The sequence below is a fragment of the Melozone crissalis genome, unplaced genomic scaffold, assembly GCF_028551555.1.
Source record: "Melozone crissalis strain CALT ecotype California unplaced genomic scaffold, PUWL_Pcris_2 ptg000057l_1, whole genome shotgun sequence".
In the NCBI taxonomy this organism is placed as follows: domain Eukaryota; kingdom Metazoa; phylum Chordata; class Aves; order Passeriformes; family Passerellidae; genus Melozone; species Melozone crissalis.
Window position 1 is genome coordinate 9,549,587 of NW_026535835.1, and position 24,690 is coordinate 9,574,276.

General features: G+C 47.0%; 1 protein-coding gene across 1 annotated transcript in view; it reads left to right on the forward strand.

Moving 5' to 3' along the window:
• YPEL2 (yippee like 2) overlaps positions 1-24,009 on the forward strand; it is a 32,130-nt gene extending 8,121 nt beyond the window's left edge. The window contains exons 2-5 of the mRNA XM_054287107.1: positions 3,395-3,708; positions 20,632-20,675; positions 21,393-21,501; positions 23,320-24,009. Coding sequence (XP_054143082.1) covers positions 3,592-3,708; positions 20,632-20,675; positions 21,393-21,501; positions 23,320-23,409 — 360 coding nt within the window. The 5' untranslated portion in view covers positions 3,395-3,591 and the 3' untranslated portion in view covers positions 23,410-24,009. The remainder of the gene's footprint in view (positions 1-3,394; positions 3,709-20,631; positions 20,676-21,392; positions 21,502-23,319) is intronic.
• The last annotated feature ends 681 nt before the right edge of the window (positions 24,010-24,690 follow it).

A 24,690-nucleotide genomic window follows, 5' to 3' on the forward strand; every position in this document is an offset into this window, starting at 1 on the left:
CTCTCCCACACTGGTGAGGACAGAGCTCTAGGTGGACAATGCACGTGTGGTCAGACTGTGTCAAAGTGGTGTCTTGATAAATTATAGCTGAGCTTATCTGAAGTTTTTATTCAAGGCATTTTCTTAACAAGGCTTCCCACCAAGATCTTGGCTCACCAATCTTTATTCTCTGCCCTGCCTGGAGCAGAGATGGAGTTTGCTTTCTCAGCACAGCCCTGAGACAGGAATTGCAGTTCCTCTGATACCATCTCGCCTGAACATTTTCTTTTTTTGGTCTGCTTTTAAAAGGTCAAATGTTTTTTTGCTGATGTTCAGTGTGTTATGAGGTCAAATAAATGAATGCTCATGAGCTGCTTTTGCAGAAAGCTGTGTGCAGCAGATAATTCCTGTGTGTGTGCTCATTGCTGTGTCAGATGAATGCAGCTGTAGGATTTCCTGCTTTATTCATTGTTCTGGAGCACTGATGCTGAGCAGGTCTGGACAGAGGGGTCAGCAAGCAGCAAATTAAAGGATTGCTGGGGTATTGTTCTGGTTGGGGTTTATTTATCTCTCTCTGGGGGTGCCTGGGGATTGCCTTCTGCAGCTGGTGGGGAAGGGAAGGTTTGGCAGGGCAGGATGGAAGTGGTGGAAGTGGTGATGGATTGTTTCACTGATCCATGCTGGAGTGGAGGTGAGAGGGGGCTGCATTTCATTGCAGATCAAGCCTGAGGTTTAGACACAATCTGGATTCTCATTCAGGAATCAGCTGAAGTCATTGCCAGTCCTTCCTTGTGCTTTCCCCCAACTTTTCCAAGGGAATCTGTGTCCAGCTGCATTTAGCCCCAGGAAGGGCACACTTGTTCTCCTGTTTCCCTGGAGCCTCACAGATTGCAGGATCTGGGATAAAACACAGCTGCTCAATCAGGCCCCAGGGAATTTGGGGATGGTTTTGTGGCAGCTGAAAATGAGGATTTTCTGCTTTGGTTTACATCTGGTTTCTGCCCTGTTGCTAATTTAGGCTGCAGTCCTTGAGTGCCTCTCACCTTGGATGGGAAAACAATGCTGACTAATGCAGAACTCAGTTCTGACAAAATTCTGGTGCACACAGAGAACTGGGGCAGGATACAGGTGAAGACTGATTTATCTTCCTGATTTATCTTCCTGATTTATCTTCCTTCTCTGATGAGTGTAAAAGACAAATTTTGCTGAAATCCAGAGCTGCAGCTGTGGTGCAAACAGTCTTTAGCAACTGGCCAGGTAAATCCCTGGCAGAACCTCATTTGGACTGGGCAGGAGAGGGGTGAGCTCCTCACGAGCTGGGAAATGAACCTTTCTGTGTCAGAGGGGTCCTGCTCAGCTGTGGCTGTAACTTTAATTGGAAAAGGTTAATCTGATTAGTTGGTATTTGCAGAAAGCTTTAGGAGTGAGCAGTGCTGTGGAAGAGCTGACTGCTATGATCATGATGGATCTGCTTTATCAGCAGCTTGCCTGATGAGCAAGATGCTTTTTTTTCTTGTTTCATTGTGAGGGAGTCTTCTGCCTCCTGGAGAGCAGAAGAAAAATATTTCAGAAAAAAAAAAAGAAGAAAAAATGGGTATCCTGTTGTTTTGCAGAATTCTGGCTCCTGTTGAGCTCTGTATGTGGTCAGGTCCCTCTGGTACCAGGCAGAGGGAATATTTCCATGAGCAGGGAGTGGCAGGACAGGGGGAATGGCTTCACACTGATAGAGAGGAGCTTTGGGGTGGGGATCACCCAAAAATCCTTCCCTGTGAGGGTGGGGAGGCCTGGCACAGGCTGCTCCATCCCTGGAGGTGTCCAGGCCAGGCTGGACAGAGCTCTGGACACCCTGGGACAGCGTCCATGGCTTGGACACCTTAAATCTGCTTTATCAACCATGGCGAGGTTTAGGGGAAGTGTTGGAGGCCGGGTTCTCCTGATGCCTGAGATGTTATTCCTTGTTTTTTTTATTTTGGGGGTGAAGTTGGTGTTTTTCCGTGTTTGACCCACAAAGTGCAGGCTCAGAGACTGAGCAGAATCACATGGAAAGGAAAATCCTCCTGGGAGCAGCAGCCAGAGTTCATGATTAATTTGCAGAGCGTGCGTGCACGCCGTGGATCCGGGAGGGAGGGAGGGGAGCTGCTGCTGCTTCCTTTGTGCTTCTCCATCCTCAAAAGCAACACTTGTAGCTCTAAGACTTTTATAGGTGTGGGATCTGAAAACTCCATTTCTGCCAGCAAAAAGAGACCCAGACTTGAGCTGCCTTGCAGGTGCTGTCAGATGATGTTGGAGTGTAAAATGGTGTTTCCATCCTGAATAGGGTTTTTAATGTCTCTTGCTGTCAGGTGTAGTCTTCAGAGGCTGTGCCTTGCTTTGGCTGCTGTCAGATGTTCAGATAAAAAAAAAAATAAAATACTGGAGTGCAGTTTATAGAGTAGCTTCTACCTTCAGAGCTTGCAGGGAGTTCTAAAGGAAAGTATAATGAAGGAATCCTGCATTTCCCATGGGGAAAGTAGGGCAGAATGGAGAGAAAAACTGGTTTGGTGACTCATGGCCTTAGAAAACCCAGGTCCAGCTCTCATTTTTCCCATGAGGTGTCACGGCAGTGAGTCAGGCAGGGGACAGGGGCTGGCTCTGCTCCCCACTTTGTCCCTGCCTGGGTGGGAATCACCTCCCCTCCTCTGCAGGAGTCACAAGGGCTGGAAGAATGGTGCAGATAACGGGAGAAGGGAGGTGTGAGGGCAGCCAGCAGGTGAATAAAGATCTGTGCTGCTGATCTGATCCCTGGGCATCACTCCTGTCTCCTCCTTCTAAACCTTGGGACCAGGCTGTGTGGGAATCACCTCCATTCCTCTGCAGGCACTTCCAGAGCCATGAAATGCTGGAAGAATGGGTGCAGATAGCTGGAGAAGGGAGGAGTGAGGGCAGCCAGGAGGTGAATAAAGATCTGTGCTGCTGATCTGATCCTTGAGCATCATTTCTGTCTCCTAAATCCAGCCCTGAATCCTGGGACCAGGCTGGGTGGGAATTACTCCTCTGCAAGCATTTCCAGAGAGAGCCACAAGTGCTGGAAGAATGGTGCAGATAACAGGAGAAGGGAGGTGTGAGGGCAGTCAGGAAGTGAATAAAGATCTGTGCTGCTGATCTGATCCCTGGGCATCACTCCTGTCTCCTGCTTCTAAACCCTGGGACCAGGCTATGTGGGAATCACCTCCATTCCTCTGCAGGCACTTCCAGAGCCACAAGGGCTGGAACAATGGTGCAGATAACTGCAGCAGGGAGGTGTGAGGGCAGCCAGCAAATGAATAAAGATCTCTGGTACTGATTTAATCCCTGGGCATCTCTCCTGTCTCCTAAATCCAGCCCTAAATCCCGCTGCGGGCTGCGAGCTGAGTGCTGTGTCTGCTTTCCACCGCAGGTTTCTGTGCAATCCCCTGCTTCTGGTGCCCGAATCCCTTCGTCTGGAGCGTCAGCAGCGTGTGGAGCCCGCCCCACACACCCCATCCCTGCCAAACCACGGCCTTTACCTGCGTGTTCCGCTGCTTCCCGTGCGACCCCTCCTGCGGGAGCGCCTCCTGGGCCACCCCCGACTTCAGCCAGCGCTCCGTGGCTCCAATGGTGAAGATGACAAGGTCCAAGACTTTCCAGGCATACCTGCCTTCCTGCCACAGGACCTACAGCTGCATCCACTGCAGGGCTCACCTGGCCAACCACGATGAGCTCATCTCCAAGGTAGGGGCTCCCCGGAGCAGACGGTTCCCTCACGTTGTGTCGCCTCGTTCCTCTTCACAGCAAGGCACAATTCTTCCCAGGAATGTTTCTGGGTTTCACATTTTCTGAACCTCAGAGAAAGGAAAAACAATTATTATTTGCTGTGCCTGTGTTTGTGCAAAACTAGAATGCAATATGGAGATTGGTTACCCAGACTGATGGTGGTTTAATTCCTTGGTTCAGGGCCTCGTGTGTAGCCCCACATTTCTCTTCACAGAGAAAAGCAAGACACAATTCTTCCCAAGAATATTTTTGGGATTCACACTCTCTGAACCTCAGAGAAAGGAAAAACAATTATTATTTGCTATGCCTGAGTTTGTGCAAAACTAGAATGCAATATGGAGATTATTTACCCACAGTGATGGGGTTTTGGTTCCTTGGTTCAGGGCCTCGTGTGTATCCCCACGTTTCTCTTCACAGAAGAAACCAAGGCACAATTCTTCCCAAGAATATTTCTGAGTTTCACATTCTCTGAACCTCAGAGAAAGGAAAAACTATTATTATTTGCTGTACCTATGTTTGTGCAAAAGTAGAATGCAATATGGAGATTATTTACCCACAGTGATGGGGTTTTGGTTCCTTGGTTCAGGGCCAACTGTGTAGCCCCACATTTCTCTTCACAGAGAAAAGCAAGACACAGTTCTTCCGAAGAATATTTTTGGGATTCACACTCTCTGAACCTCAGAGAAAGGAAAAACTATTATTATTTGCTATGCCCGTGTTTGTGCACAACTAGAATGCAATATGGAGGTTGTTTACCCAAAGTAATGGTGGTTTGGTTCCATGGTTCAGGGCCAAATGCGTAGCCCCATATTTCTCTTCACAGAGGAAAGCAAGGCACAGTTCTTCCTAAGAATATTTCTGAGATTCTCATTCTCTGAACCTCAGAGAAAGGAAAAACAATTCTTATCTCATTTGGTGTGCCTGCATTTGTGAAAAAATAGAAAGCAATATGGAGATTGGTTCCTAGTGTGTAGCCCCACATTTCTCTTCACAGAGAAAAGCAAGGCACAATTCTTCCCAAGAATATTTCTGGGTTCCACATTCTCTGAACCTCACAGAAAGGAAAAACATTATTATTTGCTGTGCCTGTGTTTGTGCAAAAGTAGAATGCAATATGGAGATTGGTTACCCAGACTGATGGTGGTTTGGTTCCTTGGTTCAGGGCCTCGTGTGTAGCCCCACATTTCTCTTCACAGAGAAAAGCAAGGCACAATTCTTCCCAAGAATATTTCTGGGTTTCACACTCTCTGAACCTCAGAGAAAGGAAAAAACATTATTATTTGCTGTGCCCGTGTTTGTGCAAAACTAGAATGCAATATGGAGATTATTTACCCACAGTGATGGTTTTTGTTTCCTTGGCCTGTCAGGGCCAGGTGTGTGTGTATCAGGACTGTTGGGTGACAGTCACAAGATCAGGACAGTTGTGTGCAGAGCTGAGTGCTTGGCAATTCAGTTTAGATGTGATGTGATATAGTATAGAATAATATAGTATAATAAAGTAATTAATTAGCCTTCTGATAAGATGGAGTCAGATGCATCATATCTCCCTGCAAATACTATAACAATGCACATCAGTGGCTGTGTAAATGCTTGGACTTTCCCAGCTGCCTTTTCCCTTGGAAAATGGGCTCTCATCTCAGAGGATCTGTTTGTGAGCTGTGGTTTTGTGTTAACTGCTTGGAGTCTTCACCACCCTCACAAGTGCACGGATCTCTTCACTCCCATGACCAGGGAATGGCTTGAGCTGGGTCAGGGCAGCTTTAGTTGGTATCAGGAAAAGGTTTTCATCCCCAGGGTGGTGGAGCACTGAAAGGGGCTCCCCAGGGTTTGGTCTCAGGCCCAGGATGGGATTGTTGGGGGGTCCTGTGCTGGAGTTGGACTCAGTGATCCTGATCAGTCCCTTCCAGCTCTTGAGGGGTGTTGGGATAAGCTGAATTAAAAGCTCTCACAGCCAGTAAGAGTTTTGATGCAGGCCAGTAAGAGGAGCTTGTTCTGAGGTGGGAAAATGAAACCTTCCCTGGCTGTGGTCAGTCCCAGGGCTCAGCTGCCTTGGAATAACTGTTCCATGAAGTTTGTTCAGCTTATAAAATCTGTGCTCAGAAAAAACAGCCCCAGCCAGAGCTGTATGAGCTGGGCTGAGTGGAAATGGTGCTGTGAGCTCTCTGTGTGCAGCTTGAACAGTTCAGCTTCGTGGATCCCCAGGGGCAGAAGGGCTGTGCCCCTTGGAAAGGGGTTTGAAATGTAGATAAACGTAAATGCAGCAGTATCTGTGCCCTGGAGGTGAAATTGCTTCACCCTTTAGCCAGCTGGGTGACTCCAGGCTCCTGTGCCCACCTGGGATGGGCAGTGACTCATTGGATTTTTATTTATTTGGTGCCCTGGATGTTGTGTTGGGACACAGAAAGTGCTTCACTGGCTGAGGAAGGAGGCTTGTTTTACTTGCTGTTTTTACAGCAGATTAAAGTTTGTGCTCTGCTTTTGTTTCTTGATACAGCTGGTCCCCAGCCAAGGAAAAACAAGGCTGAACATTCCCAGTGCTTTCACCTTTGCTGCTTCCTTCCCCTCCTTGTTCCAGGTCCATGCTCCAGTGCAGCTCTGCAGGTTAAGGAGCTTCCAGCAGGGCAGTGCCAGAGCTGCCAAGTGCTTGGAATTTGAGCTGCTAGCCCAGAAACTGCCCAGGAATGCTGACTGCTAAAATATGAACAGGAGAGGGAAAGAAGGGAAGCACAATGTGACTTTTGGAAGTGTTAATTCCAGTGTGCTCCTTCTAAAAGTTCATTCTGGACCAAGGTGTGAATTAATAGTTGGTGGAGCCACCAGCAGGTCATGGAATTTGAATGCAAAGGGTTTGGGGTTTCAGGGTTTGTTTCTCAGGGTTGTAAACATGAATAAAAACACATTCTTTGTATAATTGGGAACCTTATAAAAGCAGTTGTGCAATCGTGGCTTGTACAAGTGGTGTTTGACAGAGCAGAAGGGCAGTCCCTGCCTCAAGGGGCTTCCAAATGTGGAGGAACTTTCCCAGGCAAACTGAAATAGTGGCTTTTTTATCTGTTGGAGCTCAGTTTGGAGGAAGGCTTGGGGAGATGTTTCAGTCCTTTCATCCCAGCCTTATGCTCCCATCCCTGAAGCAGGCACTGCAGTTGCTGTGCTGGTTTCCCACATGGAAACGTGGCAGAGGAAAAGGGAGGAACGGGGCTGGAAAAGGGAGTGGGAGACTCTGCAGAAATGGGAGCAGCTGCAGCTCATCCTGAGCCTGGCTGTGCCATGGGATCCAGGCAGCCCAAATGACTCCATCCTTGGAAGCATTCCCCACCAAACAGGCTTTATGTAACAGCAGGGTGCTGGGGATTTGCCTCCATGGATGAATTCCTGTGCTGCTTCTGCCCTGAGCTGGGCTGCTCTGCACTCCAGGAGCTTTCAGCTCCTCTGGATGCTCCTCACAAGCTGCAGCCCTGGCTGGAGCTGTTGGATCAAACACAGCTGGAGCTGAATCCCGGGATTGTTCTGCTTTCATTCCATCTCCCAGGTTTCCTCTCTCAGCACCAGTGTTACCTTAACTCTGGTTTCTAAGTGTTTTGCCAGCACCAGGTATCCAAAACTCTTAGACAAATATGCCTTGGCAGGGCGGTTTTTGCTCCTTTCTCTCTTTCAGGAAAACTTTGTGCTTTTAAAGGAGGGGAAGGTTTCTCAATAAACCGTTGTTATTTAAAGCAAACAATCGATGCTGAGGCTTTTAAGAAAATCCAAAGCTGTTACATGAAGCCAGTTACCAAAATGTTGCTTACTTGGCCTTTTATCTCCTGCAGCCTGAGGGAGAAAGTGGTTCAGTGTGTCTGATTTTGTAACAGGATCTAAATTGTAGGTTGGACTGTCTGGCCAAGAGAGGCCTTATTGACTTAGGAAATATTAAGGTGATCGGATAAATTGGGTGGAGTGAGCAGTTTTTCCTTTCTGTGTTCCTTTGGTGTCTGGCTTAGCATGAGTGGAGGTTCTTGTTCCCTTGGAGCAATGCATCATTTAAAAGGCTGTGCCAAATTTAGTACATACTCTTGTTTCACTGCTTTTTCCAGTGCTTAAGTGGGCTGAGACTTTGGGAACTCAACCCTGCCCTGCAACAGATTCCTGTGTGACCTTGAGGAAGTCACTGGATGTCTTTGTTCCTCCTTCTCCCCACCTGATAAATGCAGCTTGGAGGGTTTTGGAGCAGGTCCTGTCTGCTCCTCCAAATTAGTACAGGCTGTCCCAGCCCTCTTTGGTTTTAATGTAAAAACAATATCACAGTGCCAGGCAACTGTACTTAAAAATCATATTTCAATGCCAAAAAAGTAAGTGAAAGGCACTTCTTGTTACAGGCACAACATCCCATGGTTTTTAGAATGTTTGAGAAAAATATCTATTCCATCATCAATGTCTCCAGGAAGGAGACACAGGAGTTTTTCTTTTACATCATTTTCTGTTGGGGCCTGAGGGGAACAGCCAACAAAATAGGCATTTACCAAGTAAAGTTAAACAAAGTTTAAAACTGGCAGGGGTGATGCTGATTTCTACCTACTCTGAGTTATTTCAGCTCTTTCTGTTGGAATCCTCTTGGTGCCCGTACAGGAGGATGGGAACAAGAGCAGAAAGATCCAGGCCAGAGATGCCACTGAGTGTCTTGGGTGCTGATTTTTTGTGCTGATTTTTTGTGAGCAGTAATTCAGCAGAAATGTCCCTGATTATGGAAATATGTGGAGAATGTCTTGTGGGCGTCCTGCAGTTTCATTTTTTCCCCTGAATTAACTGTGATCCAACTGCTCAACATTACTCAGTGATGTATCCTCTGAAGTTAGCCCCAGGCTTGCTGGGGAAATTTAATGTTTTCCTTTGATGTCTGCATGGAACCTCAGCTGAACATGAATGGGGAATTCTTCAGCACAAAAAGGCTGCAGCTCCTCCAGGCTGAGAATTTAGGAAAAATCCAGCACTCCTGTGTGCCTGGCTTTCCCATTTGGGGCCGGCTTGTTAATGAGGGAACACTCGGAAGCTCTTTTTGATCTTCTCAGCCGGGATTTGGGAGGTGGAGCAGGAAAATTCCCTCCCAGTCCTTGTGGCCTCTCTCTTTCCTGGCTGCTGGAGCCCGAGCCTGGTGCTTCTGCAGCTCTTGGGGAGATTTATGGCTCGATGAGAGCATCAAACTCTGCTCCATCTTCCAGCTGGGGGATCTGAGCAGGATTTGAGGCTTTTCCACAGAAGCTGGGGGTGAATTCAGCTGTTTGGGGGCATTTGGGGCACCACACGCAGGTGAAAGGAGCAGAAGGTTTTGGGATTTTTGGTGAAAGGAGCAGCAGTTTTGGGTTTTTAGTGAAAGAGGCAGCAGTTTGGGGTTTTTGGTAAAAGGAGCAGCAGTTTTGGGTTTTTGGGTTTTTGGTGAAAGAAGCAGCAGTTTTTTGGTTTTTGGTGAAAGGAGCAGCAGTTTTGGGTTCTTGGGAAAAAGAGCAGCAGTTCTTGAGTTTTTAGTGAAAGGAGCAGCTGTTTTGGGTTTTTGGTCCAAGGAGCAGCAGTTTTTGGTGAAAGAAGCAGCAGTTTTTTGGGTTTTTGGTGAAAGGAGCGGCAGTTTTTTTGGGTTTTTGGTGAAAGGAGCAGCAGTTTTGGGTCTTTGGTTTGGCTCTTTGCTTTTTTTTCCTTTCTTTCATGTGTACAAGGCAGTGTTTAATGTTCTTTAGGACTTTACTTCTCTGATATTTGTAGTTCAGTTCACTTTGAAGATGTGAAGGTATTTGCTGGGTGGGGGCAGCGCGCACACAAGGCAGAACAATAAATGTGAAATTACAACGAGGTAATCTTTAACCTAATGGAAAAAGAGACATTTAATAAATGTCCAAGGCATGTCTGATGAAAATCCTGCATTTCCATCACAGGAAAAACCAGTGTGTGAGGTGAGAGGGGTATTCCTTTCTCACGGGTAAAGTTCTTGGATTTCATTACGCAGGTTTTATTCTTGCTTTAGAGCAGATTTTGTTCCTTCCCAAATATGAAGCTCCCAGCTCCACAGTAATTGAAATAAAGTTATTTATAACAGTGATGAGCTCTGAAGGGCAGGAGGAGCCATCCCATCATCATCCTCACACCTGAGCTCCTCTGGGGCATGGGCCAGTGGGTTTCTCCAGGATTGCAGCAATTCTTTCAGGAAAAGCATTTAGTCTCCATTTGAAGACTTCAGGAGGGGAAATCCACTGCTCCCTTTGGTCATTTTTATCCAGTGGTTAATCATCCTTACTATTAAAAATCAGAGACTTTGAATTTAGTTTTGCCTGACTTGTGCTTCTTGTCATTGGCCATTATTTTATTTCTTTGGCTAATAAAATCCATCTCCAGTCCCGCTCTTCTCCTATAAAATGTCTGCAGTAACCAAAGTCACTCTTGATCAGTTTTTGGACAGACTAAACAGATTCATGGTGCAATCTGATTTTTTCCAGTTTCACATCATTTTTGTGGTTCTCTTCTGCATTTTTAGCATTTCAGTCTCTTTTTTAGGGATGGAAACAGAGCTGCTCTCATTGTTGCAGCCTTAGACTCTGAGCAGCATCTTTTCAGCTCCCACATTTCATAATTGCATCAGTCTCAGTGGCTCAGCACTGCACAGAAATCTTGTGTTCATTTATTTGCTGGGAGCTCTTCATGCACCAGATTTATCCATTTTATGCACATTTTCTAGAAGCTGTCCAGCAGCTTTTGGATCCTCCTTTCCAGCCCTTGTTCCCTAATGAATTTGCCACTTCCAGGCATTATTCAGAGCTTGCTCTTAATTGCAAATATTAAGAGTTCAAGCAGAGAGTGATAAACAGCAAAGCAGCTCCGGGAAAAGTCATTATGAGATTTTTTAGCTCCCATTTCAGTGCTGTGAACGTGAGGAGGGAAAAGCACCTTGTAATTCTTGGCTTCCATGAAGTTTAAAATGAAATGCAGGTCGGGAGGATTGCAGTGCTCAGTAGAACAATGTGTCATCAGGGCTTTTCCTCCAGCAGGAGGGGCAGCCTTAATTCGAGTTTTCCAGACAAATCCATGCCCAGAACCCTTTGTGGGCAGGTTGGGGTTGGCCTGAGGAGGGCAGAGGGTCTGGGGTTGTTATTTGAGTCCCTTAACTCTGTGTTTAAGAGGGAATAAACAAACAAACAAACAAGGAGTGCCCTTTGCAGGGAAAAGTCAGGATGTGAAACCCGAGCTGGGGAAGGAGAATTTGTGCTGCCCATTCTCTAATGCAGCCACTTCAGTTAATCCTTCTGTCCTGTGTGGAATTGCTTCCTCTGGGCTTTACCCTACTGGCGTTCCTGCTGTCCATAATGGGATTGAAAAAAAATCAGGATTTTTTGTTTTATTTAGCCAGGATATTGCTGTTTAACAGAAAAACCCCAAGGTAATTTTGTACCTCCTTGCATAATTGTGTTTATGCAGCAATTAACTGCTGTGTGATTTTTTTAAAAATATTTCATTCTGGTCCAAAAAGAAGGAGGAAAAAGGTAATAAATCACAAGAGTTTAGAATTCCCTGTCAAGGAGGAGGAACGGGGTAAAAATGGATTTTTCTAATCCATCACTTTCTTCATGGAAACAGCTCTCCTTTCATCTGCTGCTTCCTCTGCCTTAGAATTGATGACCTGGGCATAAATAAAATATTGTTCCCATTTATTATCCAGGGAGCTGCCAGGGAGGAAGGACACTTGAATCATCAGGGTTTTTGTGCAAATCCTCAGCAGCTGGAGCTGGGAGCTGGTGAGGTCTGAGCCCTCCTGGGAGTTCAGCTCTTGGACAGGGAGGGAATTCCAGCAGAACCCTGGGCTGCTCCTGGAGGAGCTGCCCTGGGAATTTCCCTTGCAGGTGTGTGGTTTTAATCTGATTTATCCTCGTTAGGAGCAGCGCAGAGCTCTGGTTTAATCTGTAATTCAATCACACAAAGCCAGGGGGGCTTTTCCCACCTGCTGCCTTTGGGGACAGGGCCCTGAGGAGTGTCTGAGGGTAATTTCCATTTGAGAGCAGCAGGAAATGCTGTCTGAGGGCTCTGGGGGAGCTGCTGTGTGTGGCGGGCTGCAGCACAGCCCTGCAGGAATCCTCTGCATTTCCCCTCATCCAGCAGGGTGGAATGGGCAAGGGCTGAGGCTCAGGGAAAAGGGAACTCTGCCCAGAGTCTCCTGTGGAAAACACCAGTAACTTGGTTTTATATTTTAAAAGTTTAATAGCAATTAAATAGTTATAAAAATGGTAATACAATTAGAGTAATAATAATTTGGGCAATTGGGATTAGAACAATATGAGACAACAGAGACAAAGAGTTACAGATGTCCAGGTACCTTTTCTGAGCAGCATAAGGCTGAAAAAGGACCCAAGTCAACAGAGGATTAACCCTTAAAAACAATAACCTGTTGCATATTCATACACCTCACACATGATGCATAAATTCCATTCAAATGCAGGATTCTGCCTGGTCACCATCAACTTCTTCCTTCTAATCCTAACAGCACCTTGAGGCAGGAAGAAGTTCATTTCTCCTGATAATGGAGCCATAAATTCTTTTTCTCTGAAAGATTCAGGTGTCCTGTGGCTGCTATCTCACTGCCAGTCCTTTCTTTTAAAAAGGTATCTTACATAGCACAGTTTCTATTTTAACATTTTTTATAACCTAAAACTATATTTAATACACTACTTAAGTGAATTAATACAGCATTACTTTCTAACACCACACATATAATATTTATTTTAATATTTGCGAAAAGCCAATCATAAAATACCTGCATTTTTCACACTCCTCTCTTAAAATGCACCATGGAATCACAGCTGTTGGGATAAGCAGCAACAACTAATGCAGAAACTGAGGCTGGATACCTGGAATTGGGAGATTTAGAATCAGATTTAAAATCTGCTTCCAGCTCAACTCTGAGGACAAATCCTTAATAATGAAATACATTTTAGTACCAAAACTTCTTTAGACAAGACACAAATATCGAGAATTTAGGTGATGGATTAATAAATGAATGAGAATTTCAATAAATGGAGGAATTCTCAGCCAGTTTGGTGACTTCATTTCCCTGCAGTGGATCTTGCCCAGGGACACAGGGGAGCTGCTGCCCTGGGCAAATCTGCTTTTGCTGAGAAGCCAGGCTGCCCTCAGTGTCAGCACTGCTGCTATTATGGGCTGCCTTAATGGTAAACAGGGCTCCACTGATACGTGCACACTCACTATTATGCTGCTAATTAAATAACTTGTTGCATTAGCACTTTCCATCTTCCATCCCAGCTCTGTGTTTATCTCCAAAACCCATGCAGCAGCAATAATTAATGTGGAAATAAAAGGCTTTATTCTCCCCCTGCCACTGCTTTTCCAAAATGACTGCATTGGGGTGGATGCTTTGAGCATGGAGGAAAACAGCAGCACTCGAAAGTGGGGGATAAAACCCACAGCAAAAATTACAAATTTTCATCCCTGTGTACCCAGAAAGGGCTCCACTGTCACATGCTGTGGTTTTTCACAGTAAATAACAACATTTTCTCCGTATTACCCTTCTTCATGGCAAATGTGAATGGTGACTGAAGTGCCAGAGGTGCCAAACCCATCCCAGCTCTGGGAGTGTTGGTGCAGGGATCAGGGCAGTGCCCAGGCTCCCTCCTCTCCTGGGATTCACAATCCCACATTTCTGCCCTGCTTTTCTCTGCCCCTAAATAAACTGCAGTAATTGCTTTTAAAAGTAAACACTCCATCTCCTCTTTCTCCCCGCAGTATTTCCATTCCTTTTTCATCTCAAAGTCAAGTTTGGAGGCACAGCAGCAACCAGAGATTGTGAAAAATCACAAGAGGAGCCCCAAAATATTGTGAAGTTTTATAGAAGTCATAAATCTGATGGGTTTTTCTTTTATTTGCCTTCAGTAGTTTGTGCCCTCAGCCATTTGCATTTTGAAATTTCACTTTGAAGTCTGTGAGCTGGAAACTCGTTTAAAAATAAATAAGAGCAGAGTGGAGGAGCCCAGGGCTTCAGGGAGGAGGGGGAATAGCACAGGGATAACAGGAGGAAAATTCAGTGTTGGGCTTGAAGTGAGGCAGGACAGCCTGGCAGGGACAAGGGGACAGAGCAGTTTGCAATTATTTTGTGAATTTTGGCATTTTTGTAGGGTTTGGCTCAGGATTTAGCTCAGCAGAGCAGCGTCTTTATCCATGTCAGAAATCCAAGTGCTGGAGGAAAAACCTCCCCCTTGATTTTAGGGAATTTGTATTTCCCTGAGTGCTGCTCTTCATTAATTGCAGAGGCTCAGAAGAAATTCTCTTTTTCCCTTCTGCAACTGAAATATAAAATCTCCCATTTGAGAGAAATCCCTTTCCCTGCCCTCTGGGTATGGATAAATAACTGGGAATGTGCCCCTGGATCCTGACCCATTTAAATTCCTCCATTTTCCTGGGCAGCACTGACATTCCAGGGATACCCACTGTGCTGCATGATATTTCAGCATATTTGGGAATCATTTGAAAATTTGGATTTTTCTTGGCTCCAACAACCAGAAATGTGAGAGGAGGAGAGAATCTCCCTTTGAAAACCAAACCAAACTGGACCAAAAATGTCCTTATTGAAAAGAATTTTAAAATGAGAATTCCTTAAATTTGCCCTTTAAGGATTCCTTCAATCTGCCCAAGGGTTTTAGGATCAGGAGGTGTTGTATGGCACTGGAACTCTGGGATTTCAGAGCACAAGGATTCTTGTAGGTTGGACACGGGCTGGGGGTTGCATCAACACCTGGGAGGCAGAATAAAAAATTGCAATGAAATTCCCATCTGAATAAAACCAGACAAAAATCTGTGTATCTTCCTGCACAACCTGAGCCACAAAATCTGGAGCTGTTCTGGGCCTGGAATGCAGCAGATCCTGGTTTTTCCCTGAGTTTTTGCACAGCAGCACCAACTGCAGGGGAGTAAAGGCCATGCTGAATTAATTGAATTATTTCAGAGATGAGTTTGGTCCACTAATTCCATATTGACCTGGGGCTTTAAATAGCATTAAGGACCCGTGGTGAAACTCAATTACAGCTCAGGAATGCAGCTGGAGCAGGGGAAGGTCACATCTGGGCACGAGGTGCAATAATGGAACCTGTTCTGATGTCTGGTGGCATCAGAGCAAAATTGAATCTGTTTAATGTGATCATGGCCTGCCCCCTGTGTGAGGAATTAATGAACCCTGAGAGGGCTCTGTGGGTTCAGACCAAGCAGTTGAGCTGCTGCTCCCCTGGGAAATGCTGGCTGTGATGTTGGGATGGCTGGGCACAGCCTGGAATCTGCTGCAGGAATTTGCACAGTTTTTATTTTCCATTTTTCTCCCTGCTGCACATCCCAGGGCTCATCTTTTTAATCGAATTAAATCAAATCAGGCTTGAAAGGTGTCATAATAGCCAAGCTTGGTGTGGGATGTTGGAAACAGTAGGTGAGAATTGGGATTAATGCATGAGCACAAGGAAATTGGGTTTGGGGCGCATCTTGGTGTCAGGTTGTATTGACAGCACATTTTGTGTTACTTACAGGTCTCCTCTCCCTGTTCAGGCTGTATTTTGTGAGAACCTCTCCTCCTTGGGTGTTTAGGGTTAGATCAGCTGTGGGAATAGAAAAATCTGACAGTCAGTGGGAATAGATGAATCTGACAGTCAGTGGGAATAGATAAACCTACAGTCGGTGGGAATAGATTAATCTGCAGTCAGTGCTGTGCTGTGGCTGCAGGAACTCAGATCCAAAGTTGGGAAATCGGTGCTCCCAAATCTCCCTGGAGAGCTCCTCGTGTGGGTTCCTCAGTGCCCAAGGGTTTGTACCATCCCTTCTCTCACTGCAGCACTCTGCCCTGTGGGGATGGCACAGGGAACGTGTTCCTTTGGGAAAATCCTGGTTCCTGTGCTTGTTTGGCTTCTGACGCTGCCACCCCTCACTGCCCAGGGCCCTCAGCTCCCTGTGCATCCCTGCCGTGGGAATTATTGCAGGAGCAGCCTGGGAAGGGGCACACACTGCTCCCTTCCCCTCTTGGACCTCTTTGGGACCAGCTGCCTTTTCATTCCTGTTTTATGGGGTTGTTCAAAGCTGCCAGCTGCATACAGGTGAGCAGGATCTGTTCACAGCTGGGTTCAGGTGAGCAGGGTCTGTTCAAACTGGACACAGCTGGGCAGGGTTTGTTCACAGCTGGGTTCAGGTGAGCAGAATCTGTTCAAACTGGGTACAGGTGAGCAGGATCTGTTCAAACTGGGTACAGGTGAGCAGGATCTGTTCAAACTGGGTACAGGTGAGCAGAGTTTGTTCACAGCTGGACACAGGTGAGCAGGGTTTGTTCACAGCTGGGTACAGGTGAGCAGGATCTGTTCAAACTGGGTACAGGTGAGCAGGGTTTGTTCACAGCTGGGTACAGGTGAGCAGGATCTGTTCAAACTGGGTACAGGTGAGCAGGATCTGTTCAAACTGGGTACAGGTGAGCAGAGTTTGTTCACAGCTGGACACAGGTGAGCAGGGTTTGTTCAAAGCTGGATACAGGTGAGCAGGGTTTGTTCACAGCTGGGTACAGGTGAGCAGGGTTTGTTCAAACTGGGTACAGGTGAGCAGGGTTTGTTCACAGCTGGGTACAGGTGAGCAGGGTTTCTCTGCTGCATCTGCAGGGAACAACCATCACCCTGCAGTCTTTCAGCCCTGGCAGCTGCTTCCTCTTTTTCCAGATGATTCCAGCAGCTCTTTCTGTGTTCAGCCCATTGTCAGACAGCATCACAAAGGCTTGGGGTGTTGATTCTGTCACTGTGCAGGGAGTGGAGCTGCTGAGTGGGCTGTGCTGGGATTGAGGAGCTGCAGGAGCTCCCAGGGTTTGTGCCTTTCCCTGGAATCACTGGTGGGATGTCAGAGCTCCCTCCTGGCTCTGCAGCACCAGCAGAGAGGGGAATGAGCCAGAGCAAAGGACAGGGGTGGTGGAGAGGCACAGCCCTGCCTGCATGGCTCTGCTCTGTGGAATCTTTGTGTGTCTCTTAAACAAACAAACAAAACAACATAAAACAAACACAAGAGCATCTGCTTGTGTATAAATATACCTGAGGTTTTGTCTGATTTTGTAGTTCCCATTACAGCGTGTGCCAGTTTTCCTGGTGTGCTCAGAGCTGTGGGTTCAGCACTGGGGCTGAGAGCAGAGATAACAAATGGATTTACCCCAACAGCTCCCAAGGTCCTGGCTGCTGAGCAGAGCAGATCCAGGGTCCTGCAGGCTGTGGCTGCTCCAGCAGCATCAGTGGAAGCCCAGGAGCCTCTGTGCAGGCTGAGTGTCCCAGCAGAGCTGCAGTTCTGTGCTCTGCCAGCACATTTAGAGAATTCCCCATTCCCCAGGGCTCTGTCTGCCCCACAGGCACTCCCTGGGGCTCTCCTGTCACTGGCTGACAGGGCAAAGAGGGATGAGCCATTTCCCTCAAAGAACATCTGGTTTTTAAAAGAATGATTTGATTTCACTGCTCTGCTTTGGGACCAGCACAGCTGAGGGGCTGCAAGGTGGCTGCAAATGGGGTGGCAGGAGCTCCTTAAACCAGAGCAGCTGCCAAAGCATCTCAGCATGGAGCTTGTGCTGTGAGAGCAGAGATCTGCCCCAGACTGCCCCAAACTGCCCCAAACTGCACCAAACTGCCCAAGACTGCCCCAAACTGCCCCAAACTGCTCCAAACTGCTCCAAACTGCCCCAGACTGCTGAGTCCAGGCTCTGCTTCCCACCTGGGCACTGCAGGCAGCATCCCTTGGGCCCTGCAGCTTTGGGATGCACCCAGGGGTGCAGAGGGTTCCTGACTCAGGAGGATGGAGCTGTTTTGAGCTGTTTTGAGCTGTTGTGCATCTCCAATCCCAGCAGCTCAGGTGGTTTTTAGAGGGCCCAGGCAGGATGGGGAGCTTGGGTTGTGTTGCTGCCACATCCAGATGTGTTCCCAGCCAGACCCTGAGCGTGAACAGAGCAGGGAAAAATCTGTGGAGCTTCCAGTAGGAAACAACCACAGAGAATCCTTTCCATCTCTCTCAGCTGGAAAGTGATGCCAGGAGCTGTTTCAGAGTCTGGGTTTCAGTGGGAGGGGGGTTGAGCTGCACCTCTGAATGTGCACAGGGAAAATGCAGAGCACAGAAAGTAGGTCTGGCTGCTGGCTGTCACCTCGGTGCACATCAAGGGTGCTGTGGAAATCTTTGTGTGGCTCTTAAACAAACAAACAAAGCAACAAAAACAAACACAAGAGCATCTGCTTGTGTATAAATACACCTGGGGGTTTTTTGTTCTGATTTTGTAGTTCCCATTACAGCGTGTGCCAGTTTTTCTGGTGTACCAAGGAGCAGGAACATCTCCAGGAGATGCTCAGGTTGCAGCAGCCAGATAAAAGCTGCCTGTGCCACCTTTATAAAGACACAGCCAGCTCAGTCCTGCAGGGGACAAATGCACTGGGGAATTTGTGGTTACCAGACTTTCATCCCTTCTTTTTATGTGTTTTGCCAAATCCTGTGCTGGCTGGAGGGTGACTGTGGAGACAGCACTGAAAGCTGAGCAGTGGTTTGTTGAAAACTCTGCTTGGGCAGGGGGTAAATAATGTGAATTTTTTTTCCAGTGACCACCCTTAGATACCCTCAAGCACTGGTTTGGGCTGGGAGGAAGGACAGGCAATGCAGCAATGTCCAGTGAGCCCCAGCACAGCTGATGGAGCTGGGTTTGTTGTTGATTAAAGACAGACCTTTGTACAGCAGGAACAGAAAATCCTATTTCTGTACCAGTAAAAACTCTGCTCCCACAGTTGCTGTTGTTGGCAAACTCAGTCACTTTTTGGTGTTTTTGGAGAAGTATTTACAGGCAAGGACTGGATGCTGAGAGAGCTTCATCTGCTTGCATTTTGCTCTGGTTGCTGTGGGATTTTGTGCTTCATCCCTGAGCCCTCCCCAGTTATCCCAGCAGGGACAGGCAGTGTCTCCTGCTCAGCCCCTCCTTCCTGAGCAGGGAATCATCCCTTGGGATCCCACTTTGCCCCCAGCCCAGTGGGATGCTGCAGGCTGGCTCAGGGTGGGCTCTGACAGCAGCAGAACACAGAGTCTGCAGAGGGATTGATTCTCTCATAAATGCAATTACACAAACACGCTCCAGCCGTGTGTCCTGTTTAATTGCTCCCCCAGAAAAGAGGAATTCCTCAGGGCACTGCTTTTGTGTGAGTCAGAGATACCCCAGAGCCTCAGGCATCCTCTGCATCCACAGGGGCTCCTCTGTGCCCTGGGTGGCCGCTAATATTGGCCTTGAGATCCCTCTGCAGATGAGTTATCCCTGCAGGAGGCAGGGGTGGTGTGCCAGGCAGGGATTGCAGCTGGCAGAGCCCCTGTGCCATGCAGGGCTCCCTGCCCGGTGCCCTGGGGGCATTTCTGCCCTCTGAGGTGCCTCTGCTCCATGGAAGGATCCCTTTGTAAATTGGGGATCTTCCCAAGGAGTGCCAGGGCTTGGGCTGCCAATCCACTGGGCAGGTGATGGAAGGGGGGACGAAACCCCCCAGAGATGGTTTTGTGTGGTGTGAGGTTGCTCTTGACCCAATAAATGGCTGTTGAGAGGGCCTGGATGTAAAACATGAATGTTTCTCTTTTCCCACAAAATTCTGTCCCTCCTTTTTAAGGGTTTTGGTCTGAAATCATCAGCTGAGGTTTTCAGAAAACCACTAAACATTCCAAGGTTCCTGGTGAGGTGCAAAGTGAAGCAGTAAATGGTCCAGAAAAGCTGATTTTTGACTTGCCCGTTCCCTGAGGTGTCCCACAAGGTAACCTGTACAGACAGCCCAGCCCAGCCCAGCTCACAAGCACCAAATGTTTAATTCAGTGTGTGCCTGTCAGAGCACATTAAAAATGCAGGTGGCACTTGGTGCCTGTCAGCCTGGCGCTGTCACGGGGTGGTGGCACAGATGTGGCACACTGGGAATGTCTGCAGTGTGCTGCCAGGCTGGATCCTGATCCCTGATCCCCCAAAACTCTGCCTTTCCACGGTGCTGCTGAGGATGTGCCTGCATTGTCTGGGCTGCTTTGGCTGCTCTGTGCTTCTCCTGGCCATCTCCATCTCCTGTGGGATTAATCCCAGTTCCTGAGGCTCTCCCAGTGGGAATTGAGGTTTGCCCACACCTCAGGGCTGAGCCTTTTGTGGGATGCTGGAGCTGTGTTGTGTGCCCAGCTCCTGGCACAGACACATCCCAGTCCCTCAGCTTGGGTCAGAGCTCACTGTGCAATTCCCAAGGAGAATTTGTGTGCAAGTTCAGTTTGAAAAGAGATCCAAAATTCATGCACAAGTGCAGTTTGAAAAGAGATTCAAACCTGTGACCATGTTCACAGGGGTCTGAGGATGAGGGAAGAGACGAGGATCTGACTCCATGTTTCAGAAGGATGATTATTTTATGATATATGGTATATTAAAACTATACTAAAAGAATAGAAGAAAGGATTTCATCAGAAGGCTGGCTAAGAATAGAAAAAAAAATAATGAATAACAAAGGTTTGTGTCTCAGACTCTCTGTCCGAGCCAGCTGACTGTGATTGGCCATTAATTAGAAACAACCACATGAGAGCAATCCCAGATGCACCTGTTGCATTCCACAGCAGCAGATAATCAATGTTTACATTTTGTTCCTGAGGCCTCTCAGCTTCTCAGGAGGAAAAAACCTAAGGAAAGGATTTTTCAGAAAATTTCATGGCTGCACAAGCCCATTTCTGCAGCCTCCAGGTGAGGCTGAGGAGTGAAGTTCATAAACACCAAAAGTATGAAATCAGTGGGAGTTCCAGGTGTGTCCTGTGAAAAGGGCAGCTGTTGGAGATGGAGAAATTTGCCTCTTTGCTCTCAAGCAGCCAACTGAGCTTTGTTTTCTTGCCTTGCAGTCCTTCCAGGGCAGCCAAGGACGAGCTTACCTCTTCAACTCCGTGTGAGTACCCAACAAAACCATCCTGAAAAAGGGACAAAAACCCCGATTTCCTTCAGAAAACCTCTGCCTGGGGGTGGGGAGCTTCCTGCACATGGCTGGAGAAAGAGGCAGAAATAGCCCCTGATTCATATTTGAGTGGTGCAGGGGTTTCAGATAAGCAGCAAGGAAAAGGTGAATTTTTTCGTCATTGGGTTGAGAAATCAGAGCTGATGGCTGAGTCATCTCCTGTCCCAGGATGGAGTGGGACCATAACCAGAGTTTGGAAATGTGGAGATAGATGATATCTAAATATGCACTTCATAAAAACTGAGTGTAGTTTTCCCAGTGACTGGAAATGGTTTTGGGGAGGTCACTGCTGGTCTGGTTTCAGCAGAGCTGCTGATTTCACTCACATTTTTCAACTTTCCATTTGGGAAAGTAAAAGTACCATTTTATCAATTTGAGAATGAAAACCTTTCTCAAATGCTTAATTAGCAAAGTGACTAGAATGTTATTAATCTCCTTCTCAAAGCTTTCATTGAGTTTTTCAGTTGAATAAAAATCCCATTTTACCTTTTCATTCTGCTCTGGAGCTGCCATAGAGCTTTGTCTGGGCACAGCTGGGAGATTCAGAACCTCCTGCTCGTGTTTTCAAACACTGCAGCGAAATCTTTGTCAGCTTTATTGGAGCATTTTGAGGTGGAGGGGCACTAATGGAGCGTCTGTGCTTTGTCCCAGAGTGAACGTGGGCTGTGGCCCTGCGGAGGAGCGGGTGTTGTTAACAGGACTGCACGCCGTGGCAGATATTTACTGTGAAAACTGCAAAACCACGCTGGGCTGGAAATATGTGAGTATTTGTGTCGCTGCCTGTGCCCCTGGGCAGCTTGGCTGCAGCTGAGGGGGTGGGGAGGTCATTTTGGGAGCCCAAAATGCAGGTTTGCATCCGTAGCCATCTGGATTCCTCCTGCCTCTGTGTGTGTTGCATTTAGAAAATCAGCTTTAATAGTTCTGTTTTCACTAATTTTATTTTATTTACACCTGGTGCCCCTCAGTGACATTTAACATAAATGAGGATAATTTCAGCCCTGTGGTTTACACTGTCTTTTTTCTATTATTCTGGTAGATGTTATCAGAATAACAGAATGCTCCATTAATCCTGTGTCCTCCCCACTGGAAATGCTGTTGAACACGAGTTTATCTGTTTGCTCTTCAAAAATTCAATTACCTTCCAATAAAATCCAATGTTACATCCTAATTCCTGCTTCTGGAGGCCCACATCATTTTGTCCAAATGTTTCTCACCAGTGCTTGAGCTGGTGCAGGATTTAAGATTCTAGAAACAGGGTTTAGGATTCTAGAAGTGGGATTTAGGGTTCTACAAACATGATTTAGGATTCTAGAAGCAGGCTTTGGTATTCTAGAAGTGGGATTTAAGGTTCTATAAACAGGATTTAAGATTCCATAGGCAGGATTTAGTATTCTAGATTCCTGATTTAGGGTTCTAGAAACAGGATTTGGGGTTCCAGAAGCAGGATTTAATATTCCAGAAGGAGAATTTGGGATTCCAGAAGCAGAATTTCGTATTCTAGAAGCAAGATTTAATATTCCAGGAGCAGGATTTAGGACTCCAGAAGCAGGATTTAGTATTCTAGACTCAAGATTTAGGATTCGAGATGCAGAATTAGGATTCCAGAAGCAGGATTTAATATTCCAGGATTTCAGATTCTAGAAGCAAGATTTAAGATTCCATAAGCAGGATTTAATATCCCAGAAGGAGAATTTGGGATTCCAGAAGCAGAATTTAATATTCGAGAAACAGGATTTGGGGTTGTAGAAGCAGGATTTGAGATTCCAGAAGCAGCATTTAGGATTCTAGAAGCAGGATTTAATATTCTAGAAACGGGGTTTAATATTCCATGATTTCAGATTCTAGAAGCAAGATTTAGGATTCCAGAAGCAGAATTTCATGTTCCAGAAGCAAGATTTGGGATTCCAGCAGCAGGATTTAGGATTCTAGAAGCAAGATTTAATATTCCAGAAGCAGGATTTAGGATTGTAAACGCAAGATTTAAGATTCCAGAAGCAGGATTTGATATTCCAGAAGCAGGATGAAGTATTCTAGACTCACTGTTTAGGATTCTAGAAAGCAGGATTTGGGATTCCAGAAGCAGGATTTAGTATTCTAGACTCAAGATTTAGGATTCTAAAAGCAAGATTTAAGATTCCAGAAGCAGGATTTGAGATTCTGGAAGCAGGATTTGGTATTCCAGAAGCAGGGTTTAATATTCTAGGATTTCAGATTCTAGAAGCAAGATTTAATATTCCAGAAACAGAATTTGACATTCCAGAAGCAGGATTAAGTATTCTAGACTCACTATTTGGGATTCTAGACGCAGGATTTAGGATTCCATAAGCAGGATTTAGGATTCATAAGCAGGATTTCAGACTCTAGAAGCAAGATTGAATATTCCAGAAGCAGAATTTGGGATTCCAGAAGCAGGATTTAAGATCTTTTCCCTCACAATTTTCCTGAGAGCCCACAGGAAGACCTGCAGTTGACTTTGTGGGCAGGGCTCAGACTTGCACCAGCACTCCCAAATCTGATCCATGACCTGATTCCCACCAAGCACCGCCTCAGTCTCCCTCTGCTCCCGCTTCCATTGCAGGAACACGCTTTTGAAAGCAGCCAGAAGTATAAAGAAGGCAAATACATCATTGAACTAGCTCACATGATCAAGGACAACGGCTGGGACTGAGCAGAGCCAGCCCTGCAGTGCCAGAGATGCCATCCAGCCCAACATTGTACCCAAGAGTGAGAGAGTGACTGAACGCTTGGTTCCATGCATTTAGAGGCTCTGCAACCCGGGAGCATCTTCACACCCTTCTCCATCTTTATTGGTGACTGGCCTCTAAATTTCTGTCTCTCTGTCTCTTTGCTTTGTATCTGTCTGTGAGTTGACCCTGGCTGCTTCTCTCTCTGTTGTGTTGGCTCGGAGAATGCACCGAATGCCCGACAGCCATTCCACGTGCCCAGAGCTCCACCCGGCCTGGCCTGGGCTCCCCTGGCACCTCCCCGAGGTGCCAACCCCGAGGTTGGGCAGGAGAAGGTGGGACAGGGGTGGGGAACCATCAGAGGGTGATGCTGTGCTGCTCCTTTCAGTCCTGGGTAAGCGAGGCTTGAAACCATCTCCTTGTGTAAATGGACGGAGAAATACCTGCTTGTGTAAATGGATACAGAAATATCCACTTGTCTGAATGGATAGAGAAATATCCACTTGTCTAAGGAGGACACGGGAATATCTCCTTGTGTGGAAGGACAGAATTACCTCATGGCTGTGTTTTCTCTCTGAATCCATCAGTGGAGCCTCAGCCTGAGCCCGAGGCAGAGCCAGTTCCCCCCACAGTCTGTGTTTTGGTTGCTGTTTATGAACTCCTTGTTGCAGGGGAGGTTCCTGCCTCTCCTTTTCCTCGCTGGTTCAGGGTAGGGAGGCTGAAGGTCCCAGCTGAGCACCCCCAAGGCTGGGGAAACCAAACCCTGACCTGTGAGCGCTTCAGAGAGGAGGAGAAAACCACTCCAGGCACAAGGAGGCTGGAGCTGCAGCCTAGAGAATGTGGAGGGGTGAAAAAAGGCACGTGTGAGGCAAGGAGGGGGAAATTCCATAGAGGAGGATGGGGACAAACAGTGGCAGAGGGTACCCCTGGACTTCCTGGCCTCCCCTGAGCACCCTTGGTGGTGTTTCACCAATCTTTCACAAGTGCAAGGAGGAAAATGCTGTTACAGAACCTTTTCCTTGGATGCCAGGCTCAGAAAATGCACAGAAATGGGGCGAGGAGGGAGCTGAGTGGGGGCAGTTGTGTTGCACAGGTGGATATTTCATCCCTGAGGTATCCTCCCCCCTTTCCCCACTCCCAGCAGCCCAGTGCAGGCACGGGGAGAGTGGCAAAGGAAAAAAGGAAAAAAAGAAATGAAACATCTTCCAGCAGCCCTGGAATGATCCATGCCTCGAGGGGTGGATTGGGTGTCAGAACTGCAGGCA